The 24,954-nt window shown below is 35.8% G+C and overlaps 1 protein-coding gene across 4 annotated transcripts in view; it reads right to left on the reverse strand.

Annotated features, from left to right (window-relative positions):
- MARCHF6 (membrane associated ring-CH-type finger 6) overlaps positions 1-24,954 on the reverse strand; it is a 56,697-nt gene that overhangs the window by 23,076 nt on the left and 8,667 nt on the right. For all 4 annotated transcript variants that reach the window (XM_068396450.1, XM_068396448.1, XM_068396447.1 and 1 more), the window contains exons 4-13: positions 17,649-17,792; positions 13,370-13,442; positions 11,184-11,352; positions 9,543-9,735; positions 9,175-9,236; positions 7,122-7,154; positions 5,405-5,456; positions 2,120-2,178; positions 1,417-1,497; positions 114-182 (exon numbers count right to left, since the gene is read on the reverse strand). In XM_068396450.1, coding sequence (XP_068252551.1) covers positions 114-182; positions 1,417-1,497; positions 2,120-2,178; positions 5,405-5,456; positions 7,122-7,154; positions 9,175-9,236; positions 9,543-9,735; positions 11,184-11,352; positions 13,370-13,442; positions 17,649-17,792 — 935 coding nt within the window. The remainder of the gene's footprint in view (positions 1-113; positions 183-1,416; positions 1,498-2,119; positions 2,179-5,404; positions 5,457-7,121; positions 7,155-9,174; positions 9,237-9,542; positions 9,736-11,183; positions 11,353-13,369; positions 13,443-17,648; positions 17,793-24,954) is intronic.

Raw genomic sequence — 24,954 nt, forward strand, 5'->3', positions numbered from 1 at the left:
TAGGAAAAAAGAAAAAAGAACATCTCACTAGTTTAACAGAAATTGCTAAGAAAATTAAAATTTAAGCTTAAATTGAGAGGGTTTTTTGCTACACACACAAAAAAAAGGATTACCTTGACAACAATATAGCAAACTCCTAATAAACGACGTGATCGCTGGAACTTAACAAGTGCTGCCAAACCCTGAATAGTGTTGTCAAGAAAGTAACACTGAAAAATACTTTATAACAGTTTGATTAATATGAAACACTATATCGTGTGGCTTTTAGCAACAGGAAGTTTTATAAAAGACAAAAGTGAAATGGGAAGTATGTATTTTATCATGGCTCTATTTTCAAAATTGGCTGTGACTCTGGAAGTCTACAATCTGATGTGCTAGACAACCCACCCAAATATGCATCTAAAATAAATGAATAAATAAATAAATAAATAATAATACTACCACCCTTCTTAAATTAAGCATCCAAAAGTTTTCTCAAGAAATAAACAGTTGGCTTTGAAAACGTCTGCCACAGGTAAGCAAGTTTCGAAACTGAAGGCCTACCATAAATGGTAGCTTTCCTTTTCTTGCAGTCTGAAACAAATTCTCACCTTTTCCAAGAAAAGCAGGATGCATATTACAGTTTGAGTTTTTTTTTCTTTTAGGAGGCAAAACAGAGACATGCCATTCAACTGTTTTACCACATTTGCATAGCACGTTGGTACAGTGCGGTCTAAAGTTGATGTTAGCCTTGTGTACTCTTGAACAGAAAACTGCTAACAAATGTTTATTCTTTCACATTGAAGTTGGTGTAGTCCCTTTAAAAACATGCAACTAGAATGAAGACTTTTTTACTTGTGACCAAATCCTTCTAGCTTTTAGGACTCTGCCATTACTTAATTTTCTCTGTAATAATGAGGGTTATCACCTGAAAGAAGTCCTTGCTGCAAACTCTCAGTGGTTTAGAAACATAAAAGAGGAACTAAACCAATTCACACTCTAAAGATCTGGCAGGATCAAAAAGATGCGAATAAATTTCCCATTGTACCCTATGTATCTTCATAATCCCATTTCTCTTTCTGCTGACAACTACATAGCTCACAGCAATAGTGTAAGGACAGTGAGGAAAAAACAATGGTTCTACAGTCATCTTCTCAGACAGACCTTCAAAATTCAGTTGGAGGCCTTCAAGCAAGCATAAAAGCCTATGATTTTGTGTTGTTAAACATGCACAAGTGTTCTGAACAATGCAGTCACACTGACAACTTTTAAATGTCCTACAGAACAGAAGAGACCTTTTCTTCTAATTTTACCAAAAGAGCAGAGCAAAATAGTAAATTAATTGCATTTGCGTCATGTCTGTGCCTCCTCAAAATATAGCCAGAAAAATGATTTACATGTAAAATCTGAACCAGGTAACTACTGACAAAAGGATACATGACAAACAATCAGAGTCACTGCTAGCAGAACATATCCGACTATAGTTGTAATCAGGCCTTCAAAGTGAGATGCTTGAACCTGAAGGGGAGAGAAAAAAAAGGGAAAGTTTATCAGCCTCTTCAAAGATTACATCTCCTTTTTATGTAATTAAGATAAATTCCAAATCTCAACTCTTCAAGAAGAATGATAAGTTTCTTTATTTTCTACATTTTTTAATGTTCTACTACATTTTTGGTATTTCCATCAAGAGTAGAAAACGTTTACATTTACTGGAATAGTCTAACAACTACTTTCTTCAAACATGAAAGAACCTCTATATATCAAACAAAAGTGTCACCTCACACTACCTCACTACCTCCTAGCTTTCACTACCTATTATCATCAACTATGGAAATTACTCAGTACACAAATTAAAAACGTACATGAGGAACAAGAGGCTGTTAAAAAAAACCCAAAAATGTACGCATTTTTTTTTGTAAAAGGAAGGAACCTCACTTGAAATTTAAATAACAGAGGAAGTGGGAAAGAGTGAGAGAACATTTTTAATCATAGATTAAAAAAGGTTTGAGAAGAAAAAAAATGAAACACACTTCAGGTTACTTTTGCAATCACAAATAAAAGTGGAAGGATGCTACAAAAATATTGTGATTAAATAAATAGCAGCATTTTTTTCATTTTGAAATTATAAAACAGTACTTACATATTCCTCAAAGCCCAGGCCAACAATGGAGAAATGACCGATGTGGTATGGACAAAATGCTGCATAACACAAGCAGAAAGAAGGGGAAAAAAAGGCCATGAAATCTGCTAAATGGAGTCTTATTTGCAGGATGTGTATTGTAACATTGTAATTATTCTACTTCTCATCAATTTGTGAAAACAACTAAAAAAAAATTACTTTCTGTGCAAATATTTGCAAGTGTTAGATTTCTGTAATTTTACAAACACTGAAAATCAGATCAGAATTCACACTAAAAGACTACAAACTACGTAATACTACACAGAATAAGAGCACAGTCTTTTCCTTCTTGCTGCGTGTAAACTATTTCTCAGTCTTACGTACTAGAGCAGTATCGGTCTCACAGACTGCTGTAGGAACCTGTTCTGTCTATTCACTCTTTCCCATGCACTAAAAGACTTAAGTAGAGATTTTACATCTTGGTCAGATGGGACTTGCTTTAGCAAGGTTTCAGTTTTAGTGCTTTAATCCTTAAGAATACTGTGAAAAATGCAAGCCCTGCAGAAATTTGCAAAGGGAAGAGAAGATGACGGGGAGAAAGACAATGGTCCAGTGAAGGGATGAGGAGCAACTGAGAAGTCTTTTACTTTGAATTAATGTACTAAGAACTGTCAACATTCCTGAGAACTCATCCTTGCCAATTCTGAGGTCTCTCAGACCTCAGAAGTAAAGGGGCTGCAGTAACTGCAAGCTTTTATTTTCACTTATATTGCCTTCACTATATCATGATAATCCACTCTGGGGACTACTGTAGACTAAACATACCCTCAAATGAAAAGCCTGATGATCTCTCTCCTCCTCATTTCCATATGACCAGTATGTAAAAAAAAACTAGGAAAAAATTTAGCAGGACTTGTATTACCCTAATCAATGAGCAGAAAGTTTTAATTTATGTCCCTTTCAGAGAAATCAGCAGTTACTGGGAATAGCAAAAATGTGAAATATAAAGGGAGGGCTTGAGCTCTTCCTGCTCAGTAAGAACAAGAGAAATAAAAGTGAGATGACAAAAATCACACTCTCAACTTCTATAGGCATCAGACTCATGACTTAAAAGTCGTATCTTTGTGATAGTGTTTTATGAGATTATAGTGCATAGTTCATCATGTTTTTTAAATAACTTTCTTTAAAAGAGAATTTCTAACAGTTCTCTTAATAAAAAGCATAAAGGAGTACAAACTCCTCTGTGAGTACTAAAATGAGCTATAGAAAATATGAATTAAGTCGAACTTAATTAACTTGTCCAAGAGAACATCACAGGAGAATTTCTGGACCAGTAATTAAGGTTCCAAATACTTTCCTTCTGTTTCATCTTCTGGAAAGTACCTCCTGTAACATTTGAACTCACCAGGACTGTAATTATGAATAACTAGAGATTTGGCAATTGTAAATTAGGCAGTACTACTTAGTGGGAAAGCTACTAAAAACAGGCTTGAGGCGCACAAATTAAATTCCCAGATCTCCTGCTAGCTTGCTTCGGAAAGTCATTTCCCTTCTCTTCTCTACTTGTTAAGTTTCCCACTTGTTAAAGCACACTTAGAGCTACTGAAAACACATCTATATGACAACCTTATTAATTATTCTTATTACTCACTTATTATTGAATTTAAATCAAGGATTTAGAAATTTCATAGTTATTATCTACTTATTAAAAAAGCCTACATTTTATAGCAGCAAAAAAACCTAATTAACTTCTGGTAACTACAGATTAAAATAGACTAAATATCAGAAAGAAATAATTCAAGTATTTTCCAACTCTTATTAGAACAGTTATAGTTTTTTGTGAATTAAATATACATGACAATTCTTTTTATTTTCTTTCAATCTGCTGATCTGTTTCAGTAACCAGATTCTCAGACCACTGGTTCAGTAATGTGAGCTTGACTTTGCCAGCAAAAATTTCTTATCTACAGTATGACTTCAGTTTTAAAAGCTCAAACTCTTCTGCCAAGAAAGACCACTCAAAAAAACAAAGTAACATAACCAATCCGTTTCTAAACTGGTAATTCAGGGCAAGTGGAATTTTGTGTCCAGTATCTCTTCAAGTGTATAAAATGCTCTATCTTGTCACTAAAATGCTGCTGCTTCTGCACACAGTTCTGTCAAATTAACAATGCTAACAAGCTCGAGCACCATAAGCCAAAAGCTTCTGTTAGCAGCGAAACAGGCAAAATTGAAGCACAGAGAAGAGCTGTTATTCTCCCACATCACTCAACAAGTGTAAGGTACCAAAAAAAAAAAAAAAAAAAAAAAAATCTGAATCACAGCCTAAGGCCTCTCAGGAGGGTCTTAAAAAAGGTTTTTTTCTAAATTTGTTTCCTCCCTTTCTGCAATAAAACCAGAGTGGAAATGCAAATTTACCATACATATAATATGCAGTAAATATAAAATAGGAACTCCAGAAACTCTCAAGGGGGAGCTTACTGCTATTTACAATAAGGCAGGCATTTTACCCTTTTCTTTTAGGGTTCAAATGATCGAAAAATAGACATTTAGGGTTTGGGGATTTTTTTTTTTAATGTTTTTTTAAGCTGTGACAAGTTTACGTCCACGAGATTTTCCTAGCACTAACTATGCATGAAATCAGAACACAAAAATATTCCTATCTTGTACTAGAAACAGAAAAGAGTCTTGCAGACATTTAAAGCTGCAGTTCAGCTTCTGCATCTACAGAAAGAAGAAAGAAAAATAAAGTAAAATACGCCACTGATTATAATTTACTATTTTCTATACTTTAAGTCAGCCTAAGTTGTATGAACTAAGGGAAGTTGTTCCGTAGTAATTTTGGGCACAAAATGAAAGTCTATTTCACAACTCTAGAGAGTCAGCTACATTCTTGGGCACCCCCCTCCCTCCCCAATTTTGAGCTCTATAAATGGATTCTTGATGGAAAAAGTGATTTAACTATATCTAGCGAAAACTATAAGGAGAAACAAATATCCTAGCCATTCCTAAAAGTACTGCATTTTCTCATAAATTAAATTCCAGGAGGTTCCTCCTTTCATTTAACAGTATTCCAAACAAATATTTTCTGTGCTTTGGTTGACATCATTCAGCTTTTGGTAGACTTCCTATTTTAAACCTATTCACTTAAAGGAATTAAAATTACAAAACTAGAAGCAATGAAGATTTATTATTCATATTCCCAGTTCATCTGTGGTTCCATTTTTAGAACAGTCTTAAAATTAACCTGCATTATCACTTCACAAAGAAGGATCTTTTTAAAACCTAAGAGCAAATGATACTTACCAAACACAAGTATGAACAACGTATTTAAAGATACCACCCAAAAGACATGTTCCTGCGAGGAGTGTGGGGGAAGGAGGGAGGAAAACGACAAGGAAACAGTACATAAATATCAGTCATTTAAATAAGTGACTTCACTTTTGTATCTAAACTTCCTATTTCAACTGCCTGTTATTACCAGAACTTGCACATCTCATGTTAGAGCCAAGACACTTGCTCTAACACAAAGACCAGAACATGCAGGACAGATTATGAAAGCATCTGTTTACATTCATGGACATTTACCTAGATAAGAGCACTTACATTTGCTTTACCATTACTATTTTGTAAAAATAAGCTTTTATTTTAAAATTAATATAGATCGTTCCACCCTTAAAAACAATTACATGAAATGTATGTGGACATTTGTTTTATAAATGAGAAAATGTTCATCTGAACTTTTAACAATTAGACTTTGCCACAAGAGACCCGTTAACAAAACTGACAACTCTCACTCTAGAAATGACAGCACGTCTCCATTTTTTAAAACTACTTTTAGCTAAGATGTGAACTCAGCCGTAAGTACGCTGGAATTTTAATTCTTTTGATATTAATATTTGAGGTAAATCACTAATGACATAATATGAGATATTACATTAAAATGAGCATTTTATTTCAGACATGAGATTTATCCACTAGAGTATCTAACAAACACATTCATATTTAAGAATGATATTTCTTTCACACATTAAATAAAGTAAAATTTATACTGTTGAAGAGAGCACAGATCTTTTTTCCCTTTAAAATAGAAATTACTTCTCTTTTTAATGTAAGTGATCTGGCAGAGGGTACCCAACAAATGTAGTGATGGGTTAAAGTTTTGTTGCCATTGACTCTTTGCACTCTCTCTCCCCTGATCCTGAAGCCAGAGCTAGACTTTTTCAACAGTCAGGTAGGATGGGCAGCAGAGAGAGCCCTTCAAATAAACTATAACAAAGCCCACTAGATGTACATAACAGATGTAAGAGTTTGCCAGGGAGATAATCAACACGGGTTCACCCATTCACAAGTGTTAAAAAGCCAACAGCCTGTTTAGGAGTCCTTCCCTAAATTATCACAATCATAAAGATTTTTGGAACCAATTTAGAAGATACATGCTTCACAAGACAGACTGACTATTGTAAAGATTTTTAAAAAAGATTTGATACTGGTATCAGTTAAAATAATATTCAAGAGGGGAAAAATTCTAGAGAGGAACAAAAAAAAACCCCAAATAAAGTCAAGAAACATAACTGAAGATCTTAAATTTTAAAATCCAGTCTACACTGAAAATTCACTAGTGGTGTTCTGGTGGTATTAAGGCAAATCAGAGAAGCCTGAATGAAGACACTGTTTTATTCACAACATAAAGAGCAAAACTTAAGGCTAGAACAGATATGTATTTTCAGCATATGCTTTTTTAAAGGGTCTAATTTTTATTTACAGTGGAGTACGTGATCCAAAGTTACCTATGTCTTTTAAGAAATTCCTCTTTTACGCCATACACACACAACTCCACTCTGTGAAACTTCTGAAAAAGACAGTTTGCTTGAACATGACATAATATGAAAGTTTCTTTAAAGAATATATATCATATGAAAATAGGGACTTCAAATAGAATGACATAATTTTAAAAAATACAGTTTACTTTAAAAAAAAAAAACCTTCTACAGAAATTCTTGTAATGCAGGGTTTCACTTACTAAAAAAACCAGAGATCCATCAAGTCCAAGCATCTGTGAAGACAAGAAAGTTAATTGTATTTATTCATCGGAAAAACTAAGCAACACACATCTAAAATAAGCCTCATAGAAGCCTCTTTCATACCAACTTTTAATGTCCAATACGGTCAAAAGCTTTTTTTATTGCTCAGAACCTGGACATAAATTCTTAAAGACAGAAACTAAGTTCTCGTTCAACACAGTAAACTCAGTTGATCAAAGGGAGTGATAAACATGTGGAATATCTTAAAACACATGCATTTACATACGGCAAACCAAACATATAATCAATTAATTTATAAGCTATTTCTCTCCCAGACTTTGAAGACTCTGACAAAGATTTTGTATTTACAAAAGACTTTAGCGACTGAACTGTTATTTAAAAACACGTTTAAACAACTCAGTATTAAAATACAAGAGCAAATTTTTTTTTGCTTCCTAATTGCAAAGTATCGGTTTACACCGCACTGAGAAAAGTCAAAGGTTAATATTTGACCTTCAATGTATAAAAGCAACTAGTAACAGGATAATGTTGCTACACTGTATGTTATTAAGTTTAGAACAGAACTGGTTTACAGCTAGGGAAGACAGGAAACAAATCCTCCATCACTCTGCACAGCTGTTACGGGAAGTGTCCACAGAACAGCCAAAAATAGAGCATCTATTAAAAAAAAAAATTCTCTCCTTTCCCCCCACTTCAAGGATTTCTTACTATTTCAATCCAGACACTCCTACTCCAGAATTACTGCTGTAAAGTACCAGGTTCAAGGCTATTTTGTACCAGGATTTTGCACTAAGTTCCAAGCTATTAAAGATGCACATATTTTACAAAGTAAACCAAGATGCAAATATTTTTGAAAATTCAGAAAGCTCACATGCTATTTTCACAAGACGAAATAGCAGAAAAGCCTACCCCACTTTTTGTACTGAATGCCAACTAGATGTCTATTGCCTATGCCAGCACACTGGATTAGAAATGGTTATGAGTTTCCTCAGACTGATTTCTATATTCATGGAGAGGCATCAGAACATTTTCAAATAGAAGTACATCAACATTTCCCAGCACATAAACTGGGTTCAGAAATATAATACTTTCCTCTTGAGATACACAGCAGAATGGTTCAGAAACTTGAATTTATGTATGCCCTTTTTCACTAAGCATCTTTCAAAACAAACTAAGACATTCTCACTAGATACATCACAAAGATCAAGACCTGTCCCTCGTGATGAAAACTGTATTTCTACTACGCTGCAATCAAGACAATAACTATATCACAGCCTAGGAATACAGTGACTAGCTTTACAACTGTCTGCCATAGGCACTAGTGGTGCTGGTAAGTCACGTGAAGCTGCTGTATCTACCTGCAGGTAGATATTGCTGCATGTGGTGAGCTTTGCACTTAGATGTTGGCTACTTCTAAACCAGCTACAAAAAACTAGTTCTTGAGCCTCTACACTACTCTATAATTACCGTGTACGTACATAACATGCTTTAATTATGGAATTTGTGATCCATAAACAAAACAGAAGCAATGTTACATTAAAATGCTCCATCATTTTTTAAGAAATACATTTGTCTTTTGCAAATATGTAAATAAAGTCAATTAACCAAAATTTCCAGTTCTGTCTTTTCTTTAGTTTAATGCTTTCATGAACACAAAAATTAAGTGTTAAACTATATATAACGCAACACCTATGTGCTCCTGATCTGGCCTAGCATCCTCAGTGCAAGCTGCAATTCATTTCTAAACCTGACCAAGTTGAAGACTTCAGAAAAGTCTGTGCTAAAACATGTTTAAAGCTGCTACTATATTTCAAATCAGAGACATGACTTTTTGATAGTTAACAAGTAGCATAATAACATTTTGTTTTTAATACAATGACTTTTTTAGGTCACTAAGGCCTCTTACTGATAGTTTTCACACTAGACAATGGTACCCAAATCTATCCCAAATGGATTTTAACACAGCAATACTACAAATAATTTCAAGTATGAGTCTGAACTATTCAATTCAAGAAAATGATTCTTACTCACTCGTTCCCAAGTAAGCTCTTCTGCTGCTCGATCCCATTCCAAAGCATTCCAGTTCATGTCATCTGAGGAGACAATGGCCATTTTTACAGCTGTTAGACTCACACAAAACAAGATGTAACCACTCCATGCTATGTTTTAAATGAACGAAAAGACTTAAGTGGATAACATTCAACTCAAAACTGCTGACAGCTTTTCAGAAAGCAAATGCTTCAGCACTCAAAAGAAATACATGAAATTTGCAAAAAACAAGATAAATAAGCTGAAGTGGGAGTTTACACAGCTTCCTTGAATTATGACAGGTCTACTTTCAATGGTTTCATTTATATTTAAAAAGAACTAGGACATTACTGTTTTGAGTCACCTGTTACCTTGTGCTCCATTGTTTGCATCTGCTGCATCTTCTACTACAGCATCTTCTTCATCTTCATTATCCTCCTCCTCTTCATCTACTTGTTCTTCTTGAATTTCAGGGTTCTCACCTACAACTACATTCTCAGCAGCCGGGTTAGCAGGTTGATCAAGCACAGCGTTTCCAACACCTCCATTTACAACAGCCTGAGCCTGCAGAAAGAGGATTTAGTATTCAGTTAAACTGATCAACCTCTCTCTGTAATTTTATCCTGTATATAGAAAAAATGAATAGTATTTTTAAAAGTTAATAATGGATTTTTTTAGATAAGCATTAAATTTGGGACCACTAAACCTTCTAAAAGAGGGAGAGAAACATTCAGACTTCTTCACAGAGTGGCTGAGGGTGGAAAGGGCCTCTAGAGAACATCTAGTCAACCCACCTACTCAAAGCAGGGTCAGCTACAGCAGGTTGCTCAGTGCTGTATCCTGTTGGCTTTTGAGTAACTCCAGAGACTGAGACTTGACAACCTCTCTGAGCAACCTGTTCCAGTAGCTGATCACACTTACAGTAGGAAAAAAAACAAAACAAACAAAACACATCTGGTTTTGGTGGTTTGGGTTTTTTTTGTCTAAATGGAACTTCCTGTATTTTAATTTGAGCCTACTGCCTGTTGTCCTGTCTCACTCAATACTACCAAGATGACTCTGGCTCTGTCTTCTTTACATCCTCCAATCAGGCACTTATACACATTGATAAGGTCCACCCTGAGCCTTCTAATCTCCAGGCTGAACAGTTCCAGCTCTCTCAGCCTCTCATCATATGTCAGATGCTCCAGTCCTTTAACCATTTTTGTTGGCTCTTCACTGCACTCCCTCCAGTATGTCCATGTCTCTTTTGTACTGGGGGAGCCTAGAACTGGATACAGCACTCCAGATGTGGTCTCACCAGTGCTCAATAGAGAGGAACTCTCTTGACCTTATGAAAACTATCATTATATTAGAAAGATGGTAATTCAAGGACAACCCAAGTCAGTCATCAAGCTGAGGATCTCTATCTGTCTTTAAAAAAATTGTCATTTATTACCAAAGAAAACAAGATGTTAATTATTTCTCCCCATGCATATATTGCTTATATAATCTCTTCTCCTGCCCCAGAGGCTCCTGTAAGCACTGAAGGGGTGCATGTGTGCGTGTTGGGGGGTGGGGGGAGGGCAGAGAAGCTCCAACTTCAGAGGTTTCAACAAAATCTCCAACTGCTCTGAGAACAGTGAATTGTTACCTCATGAACTACTGAAATACTTATGAAAAAGACAAAATAAAAGCAAGCTGCATCTTCATTGACTATGGCTGACAATTCAGCTTTATATGCACAAAATTAAAAAAACCTGTAAAGATACAGACGTAAGAATCTAAACAATGTTAAAGTTACTTTACAAAAATTATACTATAACAAATCCATTAAGATTCCATTTTACAGAACTTCAAAAACATAACAGTGGTGTCACTGAGTTTATACAGGAACATGTTCAACTTCTGCTAACGTACAAATAAAGATACCCTACAATAAAATAACATTACTGTTGGGTTCTGATAATGTATTTATTCACAAAACAACATTTTCTAAATTTATCATGAACTACTGAACAGTTAAGTTTCACCTCATTTTGTTGTCCAACACCATTGAGTGGCTGCTGCTGATTTTGTTCCAACCACTGCGGTGCTCCTCCATGGACGATCTGTTCTCGTAACCAAACAAGGCTGATAAATGCACACAGAGTGCATGTTACCACAAAACAGCCCTGCAAACAGTCAGCCAGTAAGTTCTCCCTGTTAAAGAAAGAAAAAAAAACATTAATGAACAATATTTATTTTGCTAATAAGACTAAACTTAGTCACTGTTAACTACCACAAACAGATCCTCCTAGTCCAAATCAACAAATAAATTGGTATTTGTGTAAAAAGCTGAATTTATTTATGTGTCTACCTGAAGAAAGTAGACATAATTTTTATTTAATTTTTAAAAATCTGTTCAAATAAGGTTTCTTTTAGGAAGGCTGTATGCACCTATGTACAAATGGTTTTAAGTGCCAAGATAAACACTAATTTGGAAAAGGTTTTATGTTCCTCTGGTTTGGTTTGTGAAATTACTACTGTTTAATATTCCTACAAAACAGGATCTGACTCAATATTAATAAAAGCTTCAGGAGTAGTTTATCAGGAAAAACAATCTTCAAGAATAGCAAAGGAAACACAATAGTTGCTAAGTAAATTATTTGCTACAGTAAAAGGTCTGTTTAAATGGCTAGATGCATAATATCCAGTTCACTGAAACATTTTATCTGCTGAGCTGCCCTAACCGAAAAATGGAACTGCAGGGTTTGCCTTCAACTGCTCTACATTTTGAGTAGTCTTTTACCCAGATATTCTCTTTATACTTTAAAAATCCCAATCTATCAAGTCATACATAACTGTAAAGCAGCAGCAAAACAAAGCTGAGTTAGCCAACTGAAACTAGGGTTTCATGCAATGCAAGAGGTACCTAAATTGTCTTAAGTAACCCTCATCCCTAATTTCAGGTACTCCCTCCCACTTGTTTCCACCCTTGCACTACTCCTTGACCACAGTGAAGTTGCTCAGGAAACTAACCAACTACAATACATTCTTTAAAGTAAGAAAGAAATATGCCATCACAGTACTTCACCATCCCCAAAGAAGTATCAGTCTGGCTCTCCATGCAGCCGCACAAACACTTGTGCCTGCACAGCACAGTGAATACCATGGGGACAAGAAGTCCAAAACAAAAAGATGAGACAAGATGCTACTGAAATTGACTCTGTCAAAGAAATACATGCCAAAGCACAGCTTCATATGTCATTAAAATCTGACACATACTTGAGTCCTTTATTTTCTCCCTAGATTGTAAAAGACATGAGAAGAGGTGCGCTAGCTTCAGTTGTTTCAGATTCTTCTTACAAACATAAACCCAAAATCTACACTTACTGGGAGATAACAGGAAAAATACTATTATTAATCTCAAGTGAGCACCTCTCTCCATTAATAAAAATTAATTAAATGTAACACGACCTGGTATCTCAAATCAAATAGCCTAACTGAGATGACTTAGCTGAACCGCACAGGACGGTCATTCAAAATTTGCTTGATGTGCAACTGATTCTACTCCAACTGAGTTTCAGTTCCTCAAGTTCAAGATAATGAAAAATGTAAGGACCAGCCTGAAACTCTGGTGTGTTGGTATTTACTGATTCTTTAAGTAAAATTGATTTTAAAAAGACAAAGACAGACACTATTCAATAGCATATGGTGATTGAAGCATTAAGATCTGTCAGCTAGCTAGAAGGCAATCTGATAAAAAAAAAATCCCTATCACATAAGAGACTCAGGATGGATAAAATTAAATTAAAAATATTAAAATGTAACAAAGCAAACAGAATGTGACATTAATATTATTAGCAATATATATTAATATTTTACTATGTGGCATCTAATTTAAACTGCAGGAAATTCATTTTCTTAATTATTAAGTGTAATTTTGCAGCATAAGTTTTCTTGACATCAAATACAAATCTTCATTAACCAGGGCCCATTTTGTAAGGTCAGTTTTCCATCTCCAAAGACTGTGAATAACAGAACTTCAAAGTGAAATGATTTCTACTGTAATACTGTTGGCCATACATCTCATTATGCAAAGGGTAACAGGCAGCTGCTCATGTAAGATAATGGAAGATAACAAGCAGAACTGGAAGGGACACTAAGTTCCAAATCAACCATTTTCACAGTAATCTGACTAGAAAAGTTATTTGTATCAAACTGCTTAAGTACTTACGTTGACAGAATATCTAATGGCAGCGTCAGTAGTGAGCTCACAGAGCCAGTAAACAAGCACTTGTATATACGACCTGCACGAAGAAACAGAAGCATGGTATAAATTCGATTTTGGTTATAGCCTCACTTGGAAAGGACCATAGTTACCCTCTTCGCACCTGGTGTCCTAATTAAATTTATGACAAGGAAAAAAATCTAAACTTTCAGTGAACTAATAGAACTCAAGACCATATATAACCACGTGGAAAAAAGCTGTATTTATTTTAGATGAACATTCTTGATAAAGTATACATTCAAAGTGTAAGAACTGCCATACTAGGTTAGACCCAAGATTCATCTAGACCTGCCTCCAGCACTGGTCACACCAACAGATGCCTGAGCAAGAACATGGAAACAGGTTAAAGATACTTGCAGCAATACCTCCTCAATACATTCTCATATGCTTCACGCAAAGCAGCTCAGTTCCTGGGCCATAATATCTCAGTGCTAATTAATTCTCGATGGATTTTTTTCCCCCATTAATTTGTTCGATCATATTTTGAACCTGTATAAACTTCTGGTATTACAATGTCTTGTAGCAAGGAGTCTCACCATTTCATTATGTGTTTTAAATAATTGTTTTATGGATTAATACTTGATGTTAGTTAATGTTAGCTTTTTACCACAACTCTTCAGTCACATAATCTTAAAAGTAGGTTATCAGTGTATATAGTCTACTTCAGAAAACTGGGTTCAGTTCCACAGGAAGATGACACAGATTCTCAGAACAGGATGAGGGAAGAATTAAGGCACCCGTACCAGAAATGCAATTCTTAGGATTCTCATTGTACCCTTTAGGCAGGCATAGGTACCCAAGTACATATTGGCATGCTACTGTTTCTGTGACCTAGAATAAATAGCTCAGTTGTTACCTCTTGGTTAAACCTGTTTGGAACTTAGAGCAAGTTTAGGTTTCTGTCTCTCATGAATCAATCCACCAGAAATGTGCAAAAGGTCTACTGTTTATGCTCACCTATTATATAAGACATAATATAGCACTTGGAGGAAGTTAACACTTACATCCCCAGTGCAATCCACTCCTCCTGCTGAAGTTCTGACATTAGACAGAAAATAATACAAAACAACAATACAAAATTCAAAGGTCTAGAGTAAGTTAGAATACAAAAGAGACAATGGCTGTAGCTGATCTAATGAAAATGTTCACTCTCATTGTGGTCAGTACTACTTACACATTTTACATTGAACAGCCACTGAATCAAATTTAGCAAGATGATACTGATCCTCTGCTGCCAGTGAGTTTCAATAGTTTGCCTCTGCCTACCATCTAGCTACATGGTGGGGGAACTTCCAAAGGGCAAGATAATGCTGTGAACTCTGCCAGGCTGAAAAGGTCAAAGAACACAAGCCTTCTAACTTCTGATTACTCTACACTTGCAGGAAACTAGTGTAACCAAACTCATTGTGAGATTTTATGGAATAGGAAGAGGATTTTATTACACAAAATCTCTAAGCAAACTGATCTCTAAGCAAGCTATTTTTCCTCCCAGATTTCACTTGCTCATTCTCATACAAGCACTAAGACATGTATGCCCAAGTGGTCTGGACAGGATCACTTGTGGACAACACTGAAGACAAAGTACACCAGCTAGTAAATCCTCATCATATCTCTTGGATTCTTCTTGATTAGCATTTATGAACTGATTTTAGACCTGCCTTTCATACTGTTCATCAGTGGATGCCATTTGGGATCTTTGCCTCACTATTTTGTTTCATCCCTCCTGAGTCTGAGGCAAAATCCACAGTTCTCCTGTTTTCCTTATCTGTATATCTTATAACTCCAGTCGTCTTGTGCATCTTTTTCACACCTTATCTTTAGTCTGTTCTCCGTCTTGATTGAATGCAATCACATCTACAGTGCTCTTTGGCAAACAGCAGATACTCCTCTTAGCCCTTCTTCTGCTGGTTCTTCTGGTGCTCACATACGCAATTCCATTCATACTTTACTCACGCCAATTTAAGCAGTTGTTACACATCTCTACTATTTTAACCGCTACACAATTACATGAAACGTGCATACAACCATTCTCTTCAGCTATATTGTTTTAAAAAAAAAATGGCAACTGAATCACTCCAGAAAAATACATTCATGTGCAATATCAGTGTGTGAACAGTCATTTCTAAAATTTGAGATAAAGGAGGCACTTCAGACAACTCAACTCCCACTCTAGCATTTCCTACTGCTTTAGTGTACACATTCACTTTCCTCAGTGTGCACACCTTTCTTACTCCACGTACTGTATAGGTACCTTAGGTATTTCAATCTAGGAACCATGCAGCTAAATATAGTTATCACAGAGAATAAAACCACTTCGGATTAAATTGGCCCAATTAATCCTACTTCTCTGGACAGATCATAGCAGATTGTGTAACTGGCTTTTTTCATCCACCAGTGTAAATATGCTTTGTGCTAACAGAATAGGAACACCATATCAGAGCCTGCTGGGATTAGGCTGAGGGTATGCACAGAGAGATACATTCCTTTTATTCAACCACATAAGATGGGCATGCAATAAAGAAGTGAAAGTACCAAAAAATAACGTAGAATTTATCCCGCAATGGGATAAACAACCATACATCTCCTTTGGTATGTTTAACAAGTTTTTTATGCTGCACCTTTTTCTTCCAGATAGAAAATAATGAGAAGAATACTTCCTTGTGAAGCCAGTCACACACAATTATGTGAGCCATATGACAGAAACAGGGAAGGCAAAAGATTACATGAAAAAGTATTTAAATATTACAGAAAATTAAAGATTACTTTAAAGGGATTTAATGTAAGAAGACAAGACCTATATACAAAATCACATCCACAAGACAGATCTTGACAAATTTCAAAAGTAAATGGATTTTTCAAGGTTTGTTAGACTGAATGGCTCTATGATGTTGGATAAATTCCTGTGCAAATATGTAACTCTTCACAGTAGATTAATTCTTAAAAGAATCCATAAACAGGGGTACATGTGCAATGTTAGAGACAGAAATTAAGACAAAGAACAGTCACTTGTAAATCAAAATAATGTCAGTTATACTGGCTTAGTAAAAGAGTATTAAAAATCATAAATTACATTAGTGGGGAAAAAAAAAAGTCTTATATAACTAAGTTGTAGGTGGTGACTTCTGGTAACATTTCAGTATTACTGAAGAGCCAGCATCATGTTTTCGGACAGTTATGAAACATAACTACCTTAATTAATCTATTGAATATGATTTTGCTTTGCTTCGAAAGTTTTAGTACGAAAAGTGTACAACGTCTGCATTTTGAAAGACAACGGCAGAAAACCAAGATTCACCTAAAAACCCAAGGAAGAAAATTGAAATATTTTTTAGTTTTAAGGCAGAGCAATTTGTTAAATCTTGTTTACCCCATGCCCAGAAAAGCTCTTTTTCTTGCACAGGAAGGACAGGCTGCAGAAACAGGATCACTCTTGTATAGCTGATGCCATTATTGTGCTATTCTCAAACTAAGCCACTGCCAGCTACAAATAAAAGCACAGAACATACTGAGAAATTGTCTAGGGAGATTCATTTACCGGCTCCCTGCTCTTTTGTTCAAGGGGCATATTACTACTTGTAAAGATGCACTGCCAATCATTTCCTTGGCTGAACACTATACGCCTATTGCCTTTTTTCATCTTCTCTATATTTTTAGCTTGTTGAAACATCAATGGTTCTCCTTCCACTTGTATTTGAAAAGTGAATTTCAAACTGAATACTACAGTAATTTAAATGTGTGCTCTCTTTTTCTGTTAAATTACTACTTATAGGCCTTTGTTTAAGATTTTTTTAAGAGTTTTACTAATTAATTTATGTATGACTGTAAATGAATTTCACTTTTCATACTAAAAAAAAATTGCACTTTAGTTTATAAATGGTGAGAAAAACCAGGACAATTCTTCTATCCTCATATTAATAAATGGTATCAAATAAAAACTTCCATGTAGATTTTAAAGAACATAATTGAAAAGAGGCATTTTATTGGAATAAGAAGTTTAAAAGCCCTTTTACGTATTTTCTCCTACCTCTTCACACCTTCCTGCATTGTACTACTAGCTTAAGAGTCAAATAGCTAGAACTTCGGAGTGAAAATAAGTGAAATAATGTCTCTGAATTTACGATTATTGTTTTAAATAAACACACAATGGTCTCACAAAACTCTGTTGCATGAAGTGGTGTATTTTCCTGTGTATAAGAGTATTACGGTACAAAAAATTAATACTTACATGCAGTAAGAGGTACTACTCCCAACCACGCAAAGGCCACAAGTGTATAATGAAACCAGTATCGTATTGCTGTGCCAATACTCGTAACCAGTCCAGCAAAGATGTCTTGGATTGGAAGCCGTGAAGGCATATCTGGGGAATAAACTGTGTAGAAAAGGCACTTATGAAATAGTTCTTCCTTTAAAGAAGCATTTATGCAAAAGTCCTGCCAACTACAAAATGTTTGTATTTGGCAAAAGCTTACTAGAAAAATAAGCAGATTTTACAAATTCCCAAGAGATGACCCCAAACAAATAACAAAAAAAGCTTCACATGACATTTGTTACTTTGTATACTGAGCGGAATGGGAAAATTGATAAACTCCATGCTAGTTTTTGATTTAGAGGAGTTTTCTTAATAGCTTTATTTATCAACTGTAAACTCTGGTTATCTCAAAATAAGCTCAAGCCTGCAAGAAAAAGCAGATTCTAAATTCAGCAGCCCTCCCACTCAGCACTACCTCAAAGATATCCCTGTCTGTTATTCATAAACCTAGTTCAAGGAAAGAGCACAAGGAACAAGAGCAATTAGCAATTTTGCATACTGTAAATTTGTTTGTGCTAGATAATTTAGATTCCGCTTGCTATCCAACAGCATTAAAAAAAAAAAAATCAGCAAAGCGAAAGCACTACACTGACAGAAAAACTGAAGGGAACTGAATAAGTATCTACAGACGTTGAAATTTACACAGAATGACTTTTACTTTCAACAGATATCTATTTCATACTATGCAAGTTTTCTTCTAAGATCACTTCTATTACAGAATAATGTAAATCTCTCACCCTGTATAGACATTTTCATAAAGTCTATAATGCTTTCCTTGACTTTTTAAATTCAACACCTATATATTACATATATCTGTCCCTACTCAAAAGCCAAGAAAAACAGTGACAATGCTGCTTCTTTTGCAAACAATTAGAAAACATCTATCTCTAACAATTTCATTACATTTAGTTAGCTTCTACACACTTATACGGATGTCAAGAAGTGGTAATGCACAGTATTAATAACAGATTTGAATAAAGAAGATAAACTACGGTTAGGAGTTGCACAAAGACGTTGCTGCCTGGATGTTTAACAATTATGTTGGAAACAGCTGAGCTTGAAGACTTTAACACATTTAATTAATGCACTATTTTTTAAAACATCCCATACTTTAAACTACATAAAGAAACTCAATTTTTATAAGAACTACTAGAGAAAATTTTCCTTCCTTCTCATGGACAGTCCTTTGACTTAAAAGCCTGAGAAACACTGCTTTATGCAATCTACCTGTATCTCCCCTTTTCTCTAGCAAACATCCCTGCTACCTTTACCTACATTCCTACCCACCCTTTTACTAATCTCAGAGAGGAAGCCTCTACAGGAGAAAAAACCTCCTCTTTTCTCTCAAGGGATATTTCCCTAAGTTTCTGTATTGTAAAGAGAACTCAAGAACATAGAAAAGTAGTATCAACATGGAGAAGTAGACAAAGAATGTAGAGTTTGGTGCATTTCAACATGTGGATTACATTAGACATAAAGTAACAACAAAACACTAACCATAGGACAAGTAGTAACTGGTTTTAAATTTCAAAGCTGCTTAGTTGTCAGGTATCTTGGCGAGGAAGTGGAACTCGTAAAAAAAGGACTAAAAATATAACAGTAGAGAAGCCTAGCTGTGAGAACATAGAGCAGTAAATTGAAAGCAGGACACAAACATATTTTGACACTGTCTACCAATTTACAATTTTCTTATTATAGAAACAGCTTTAGTATACAATTTGGTAGTACCATAGAAAATGCCAACTGAAGACTTACTAATGATCTCTCAGCTCACACTGAACATTCTGGAAAATTATCAGAGGAGACAAGCAGACCTTTGTTAAGGGTGCTAAAAGAATACCTACCTAGAGTATATTTGTTACACATTTATGGTATCACTCAGACAAAATTGAACTCAGCAGATACTTTGAGGCTTATTTTTTTTTGTTTTCAAAAACACACATTTTGATCAACACTTTAGAACTGCAACAGAGGCTACAAGGAAAACATTAACTTTGCATTAATGATTTATGTGTTAGGGGGAAGTTGGGAGGGTTTGAAGTTTTTTAAAAAAATGCATCTTTCAGGAATTACTGAACACTCACACAGGGGATCGTAACAAACGATGCCCATCCTAACTCAGTAAAGTTGAAGTGGTTATAAATGTTTGCACCTCTGCATACTCATTTTTATAAAGGCTTTAGGATTACAACAGAGTATTCAAATAAATGCACAATGTAGCTACTACTCAGAGAAGACAAGCTACATCCCCCTAATTTTAACAGTTTGGTGATTTTTGACGATTTCAGGAGCTGGGGATGGGGCGGGGGCAGGGGGAAGACTGCTGGTTTTCATCTGCTTTGCCACACCTCAAAATATATAAAGCTTCTACCACTAGAAGCTTTACACTGTGATGATAAGAGAAAGCCCTTCTATGCCCTACAGCATTTGGGTGGGTGAAATGCAAAAATTCCCAGCACAACGGGAAGCCCTGGTGTGCAAGCACACTGCAGCACTGAACCTTGCTGCCAGTGATTTTCACAGCTAATCCCCCCACTGGTGTCTGTCATCTAATGGCATTTTCCCTCCACACTCCACCCCCTTTTATCCACTCCCCACTACCACTGTGAGGCCTGAGACTTTGACCCCTGCCACGGCAGCACACATCCTCTTCGTTCCCTTTTGCACACTTGTCCTCCTCCTCATTCCTCCATCCCTTAATTCCCATCCCAGCAAACTTTCCTAACTCAGTTTGAGAAACCAATTTCCTGCATTATTTACCATAGTCCCCCCAAATAAAAATCTCTCTACTAGAGGCCAATTAAAGCAATAGTTTTTTTCCATTACAGCATGAAATTCAAACAAACAGACTTTGGCTGAGCTGAGTGACCTTTAGTTCCACATCTTTGAGCTGTCCAGGCCATGGAAAAACTACTAGAAAGCTTTTTGGATACTCGTGTCACACCTATGCAGTGTAACTGCTATTTTACTTGTGAATACTAGATTTGGGTGGGGTTTTTTTGTTTGGCTGGTTGTTTTCTGGAGGTGGGTTTTTGTTCCACCCTCCCCCCCGCCTTAAGCCTAACTGTTTCAGGAACATAAATATTAATTTTGCTTCTCCAAAGCAGATAGCTCAGGACAAAAATCTGCTATTACACTGACACAAATAAGGTAGGAAAAACACAAAGCTGTATTCAGAAATTTTCATTCCTAGAAAAAATAAGGAAGAAAGCAGACAATAATGATTAGTAGCTTCCAGGGAAACAGGCTGTCAATAGACTTCAGCTGACAAAAAAATCCAGAACAGGAAAGTGGAAAAAAAAGTTCCCAATGCTCTAGCTTGCCAAAGTGATACCTTTAAGTTTATTACAGGAAGCCTTCTTATCATTCCCATTTCCTCAGAGGCTATTTAGTACAAACATCACACAACTGTACTTTGGCAAACACAACAGGGAATGCTGAATGCTATAATTCCCACCAAATTTACGAAGAAATGAAACAAACACTTTCAATCTAACCTCTCTTTCCCAATCTTTTCAAAGCACTAAAACTTAATCCAAATGAAAACTATACTACCCACACAATTTCCCTTGCAAGGAGATAGGAGAGATATTTAGATGTGACATGGGCATTACAGAAAGAAGCTCTCATCAGAGCAGTTTCTGAGCAATAACAGGGGCTTTTTGAATACCTGTATGTTCTGTTCTGATAATGTAACATGTAATGATAATTATAAATATTAGCAAACCTGGATAGTTCCAGACTTCACTTCCATTGCTTGTATTAAAAGAAGAAAAAAGAAGAAAAAAGAAAGCAGCAATATCAGGAGCACTAGCACTCTCTGTAGATATAAATGCCAGATACACAACCGAAAAAAATGACCAATAGAGAGAACACCAGGCTCTTCCTAATCCCAAAATTCTCTTGCTCCTCTTTCCTGTCCCACATTGGCAGCAGAATCCCTGTACAAACCCACCTCCACAACAAATCATCAGCAATGTGTAATCTGTCCTAAAGCCATGGTCCAAGACTTGCCCTGTCTCCTAAGGGCTTACTCCCAATGACTGAGAACAGGTTGTGCAGGTTTAAATATGTTTATCTCCCCAATTTATGGCTCATTCTGCCACAGGGTAAAAAGTGGATACTTCCTGAAGCATGCAAACATTTGTGGAGAAGTCAGATATAAGAACATTACAAACTAGTATAAAATACAACACAAAGTTAGCCACAGTTTTCATGTTACTGGCCAGTAGCATTTTGAAAATGCAAATCTTCCCCCTAGAAGGAAATAAAGACCCTAAATGTATTTTCCCAGTTTATGTTATACCCACAGATTTCATGCCTCCCATGAGTCCCTTCCTATAGTGCACCATCTTACTTTTCACTGACAGAAGCAGAGCTGCAGAAAGACACTAGAAAAGCAACAGCCTTCTGACATACGCTGTATCAAAACCCCCCAACCACTATTTATTATGAAGGTTGAATTTTTTCAATAGTATTATTTTTCTCCACAGCTGTCACAATGCAACTGTACCCTATTTAATTGCTCACTCTTTCCCCATTCAAGTCAGCCTGTTTATTTGCTCACGACCTACACAGGTGCATGCCTACTGCGGAAGAAAGCAAAACATTCTTCTTTGATTAGGTAAATCTGTCATTTAGCCTGCTTCACAGAATCTCCACACTTTGAGTCCTCCTACCCACAGATTTTCTATTTACTATTACACTTGCAAGCCATTGATACAGCACCTCAATCATTCTTGTGCACTGGTCATGAAATAAGACTATATTAACTCATACGTAAAAACCAAGTGGTTTACAGCTCACGGGTTAAAGCACTAGTTTGGTAAAACAGGGGTTGTGAGTTATTCTTTAAGTTGGACTAGATGATCTTCAAAAGACCCTTCCAACCCAAACCATTCTATGTTTCTGTGTTTTACACTCTTGAGACGTACAGACTTTGCTCCAGACATCTAAAGTAAAAGGAGAAAAACGTCACCCTTTCTCACGGAAGCCACAGGTCTACCAAAACATATGAAATGATACTTGTGTATCTCATCCGCATGTTTACTCTGCACCCTGGAGCTGGCAGCAGACGTGCTGAATTCTGTGCCACCATGCAGTACTTTGTTTCAGAAGTTTATGTTTTTTCAAACTAGACTTTCTAGAAATGCTGAAGCTATGGACCTACTGCATTAAAGTTTGTAAAAATGAACAGGTAAAAAAATTAGCCCATTATATCCGTCAATAAAATCTTAATTACTTCGAATGATGAGCCCAACAAAATGGGTCACTCAGTTTAATTACATAGCTTCTTACAGATCATTTTGTACAAAATTAAAGATCCAAAAGTTTGGAACTTAATTATTAAGTGTTACTACAAACAACATGCAATTACTAAGTGATGGTTTTTGCACAAGTTACTTGAAAATATTATTATATAAATTAATATTTTACAATTATCTCAGTCATACTCATTCTTCTTTGCCTTAAAATCTATGAACCATGAATTCTTTGACATTAAGCTAGATATGCTAGTCATATCTGGAAGGTTTTAAGAGGATCAAAAAAGTATCAAGGCTTATGGATTAATTAAAAAAAAAAACAACCTTAAGTATTTAATGTGGAGAATCTCAGTGTGCTATAGGATAGCTTAGGAGCTCAATCAATCTAAATGATTCACAGGAACAAATAGTTCCTGATCCAACAAGCTTTCACATTAACAGTTACACGTTAACAAAGGTGGCAAACAACAAGAAAGAGGAAGAACAGCAACAAACCAGAATTGCAATACAAATAGTGAGGTCCAAGTGCATGCAAGCCTTGCATTAGTAACTTCGCATGCATAAATCAAAAGCTTATTTCAAATTATAATAATTTATAAACTGAAGAACATTCTACCCACGTGACTTCCTTCCATTTTACAGTCTTTGTATTAACTAAGCTTGTGACATCATATTGACCACTTACCAGCAATGCAGTTGCTTAAGAAGCAGAGGAATGAACCCATCCCAATCTCCAGCCAAAGATCAGGCTAGTCTACTTCCATATTTATATTTTTGAAAATATTTATGTTAATGTTACCTTCTACGGAAAAGAGAAGTTTTGAAAACTATCTTCTCATGGGAAATACAGCCTCACCTTCTTTCATGGGTCAGTGCTTACGAATGTTTAGTGTGACATCAAGAATAGTGCATCCTAGCACATGACAAAGGAAAGTGCATGTGTGGGGATGAAAAGAATATAGAGCAGTTGCTCTTTAAAAACTCAGAAAGAAAACGTGTGAGTTAAAAGTGAACAAGCACCCTGACGTAATTCAAAAAAAGTCCAAAGCTACTTTTTTTAATAGTTGTATTGATTCATAGCTTGAAGAACTGCAGAAAAGGAATGAATTTTAAAACATATAAAATTGAGCTCCAAAGTGTGTATTTGCAAATTGAGCCATTTGCCTACATGACTAAATATTTTTAGAGAATGATGCTATTATTCAAAAGAAAAATCAGTTCCTTCATACTCCTGCCAACATGCGAGTTGGACCTTCTACTCTTCCCTTCCTTCCTTACAAACAGTAACTAACCTAGTAGTTCTGGCACTAAAGAAGTCACAAGATGTTACAAAATTTAAAGGTAGTAAAGGGCTTAAAGAATATATGCACTAGGAATATTTTATGAATACTCCATACACAAAAAGTTATATACTAGCAAAGGAGCATTTTTGACAGAATGACCTCAACAGCCTTAACAAGCAAACCAAGCTAAACTAAACGAGGAGTTGCTGGTATTACTGCACTATTATTCTCAACTTAGTGCCTGTCCACTGAAGCACAGATACTAATTACATACATGCGTTTATTCCACCATATCCCATGGTGAATTAACTTATCTGAAAGTGCTTTAAACCTGGCATGGTTATAGGCCTGATCCAACTTCGTTTTGGATGACTGGCATATACATCAATCCCATCTCTGCCTTATCATTCTCTCTCCATCTCCTGTGACTCTTTCCCAGCTCCGAGACTGGACATCCACATTATCTTCCAAATAAGGAGGGATAAGAGAAGCTAGGGAAACTGTAACTGCATGAGTGCTGGGTACAAGGGAAACAATGAAACAAGACACGCTGGGTAGAGAGGGCTAGAGGAATTGGTGCTAGGTACCGGACACATGCTACCACTGTGTGCAGCCTGGTAGAAAAAAAGCACACTACGCTGTGGAAAACCAAGAAGAAAACATCACCAACTGAGG

The sequence above is a fragment of the Nyctibius grandis genome, chromosome 3 (assembly GCF_013368605.1).
Source record: "Nyctibius grandis isolate bNycGra1 chromosome 3, bNycGra1.pri, whole genome shotgun sequence".
NCBI lineage: Eukaryota > Metazoa > Chordata > Aves > Nyctibiiformes > Nyctibiidae > Nyctibius > Nyctibius grandis.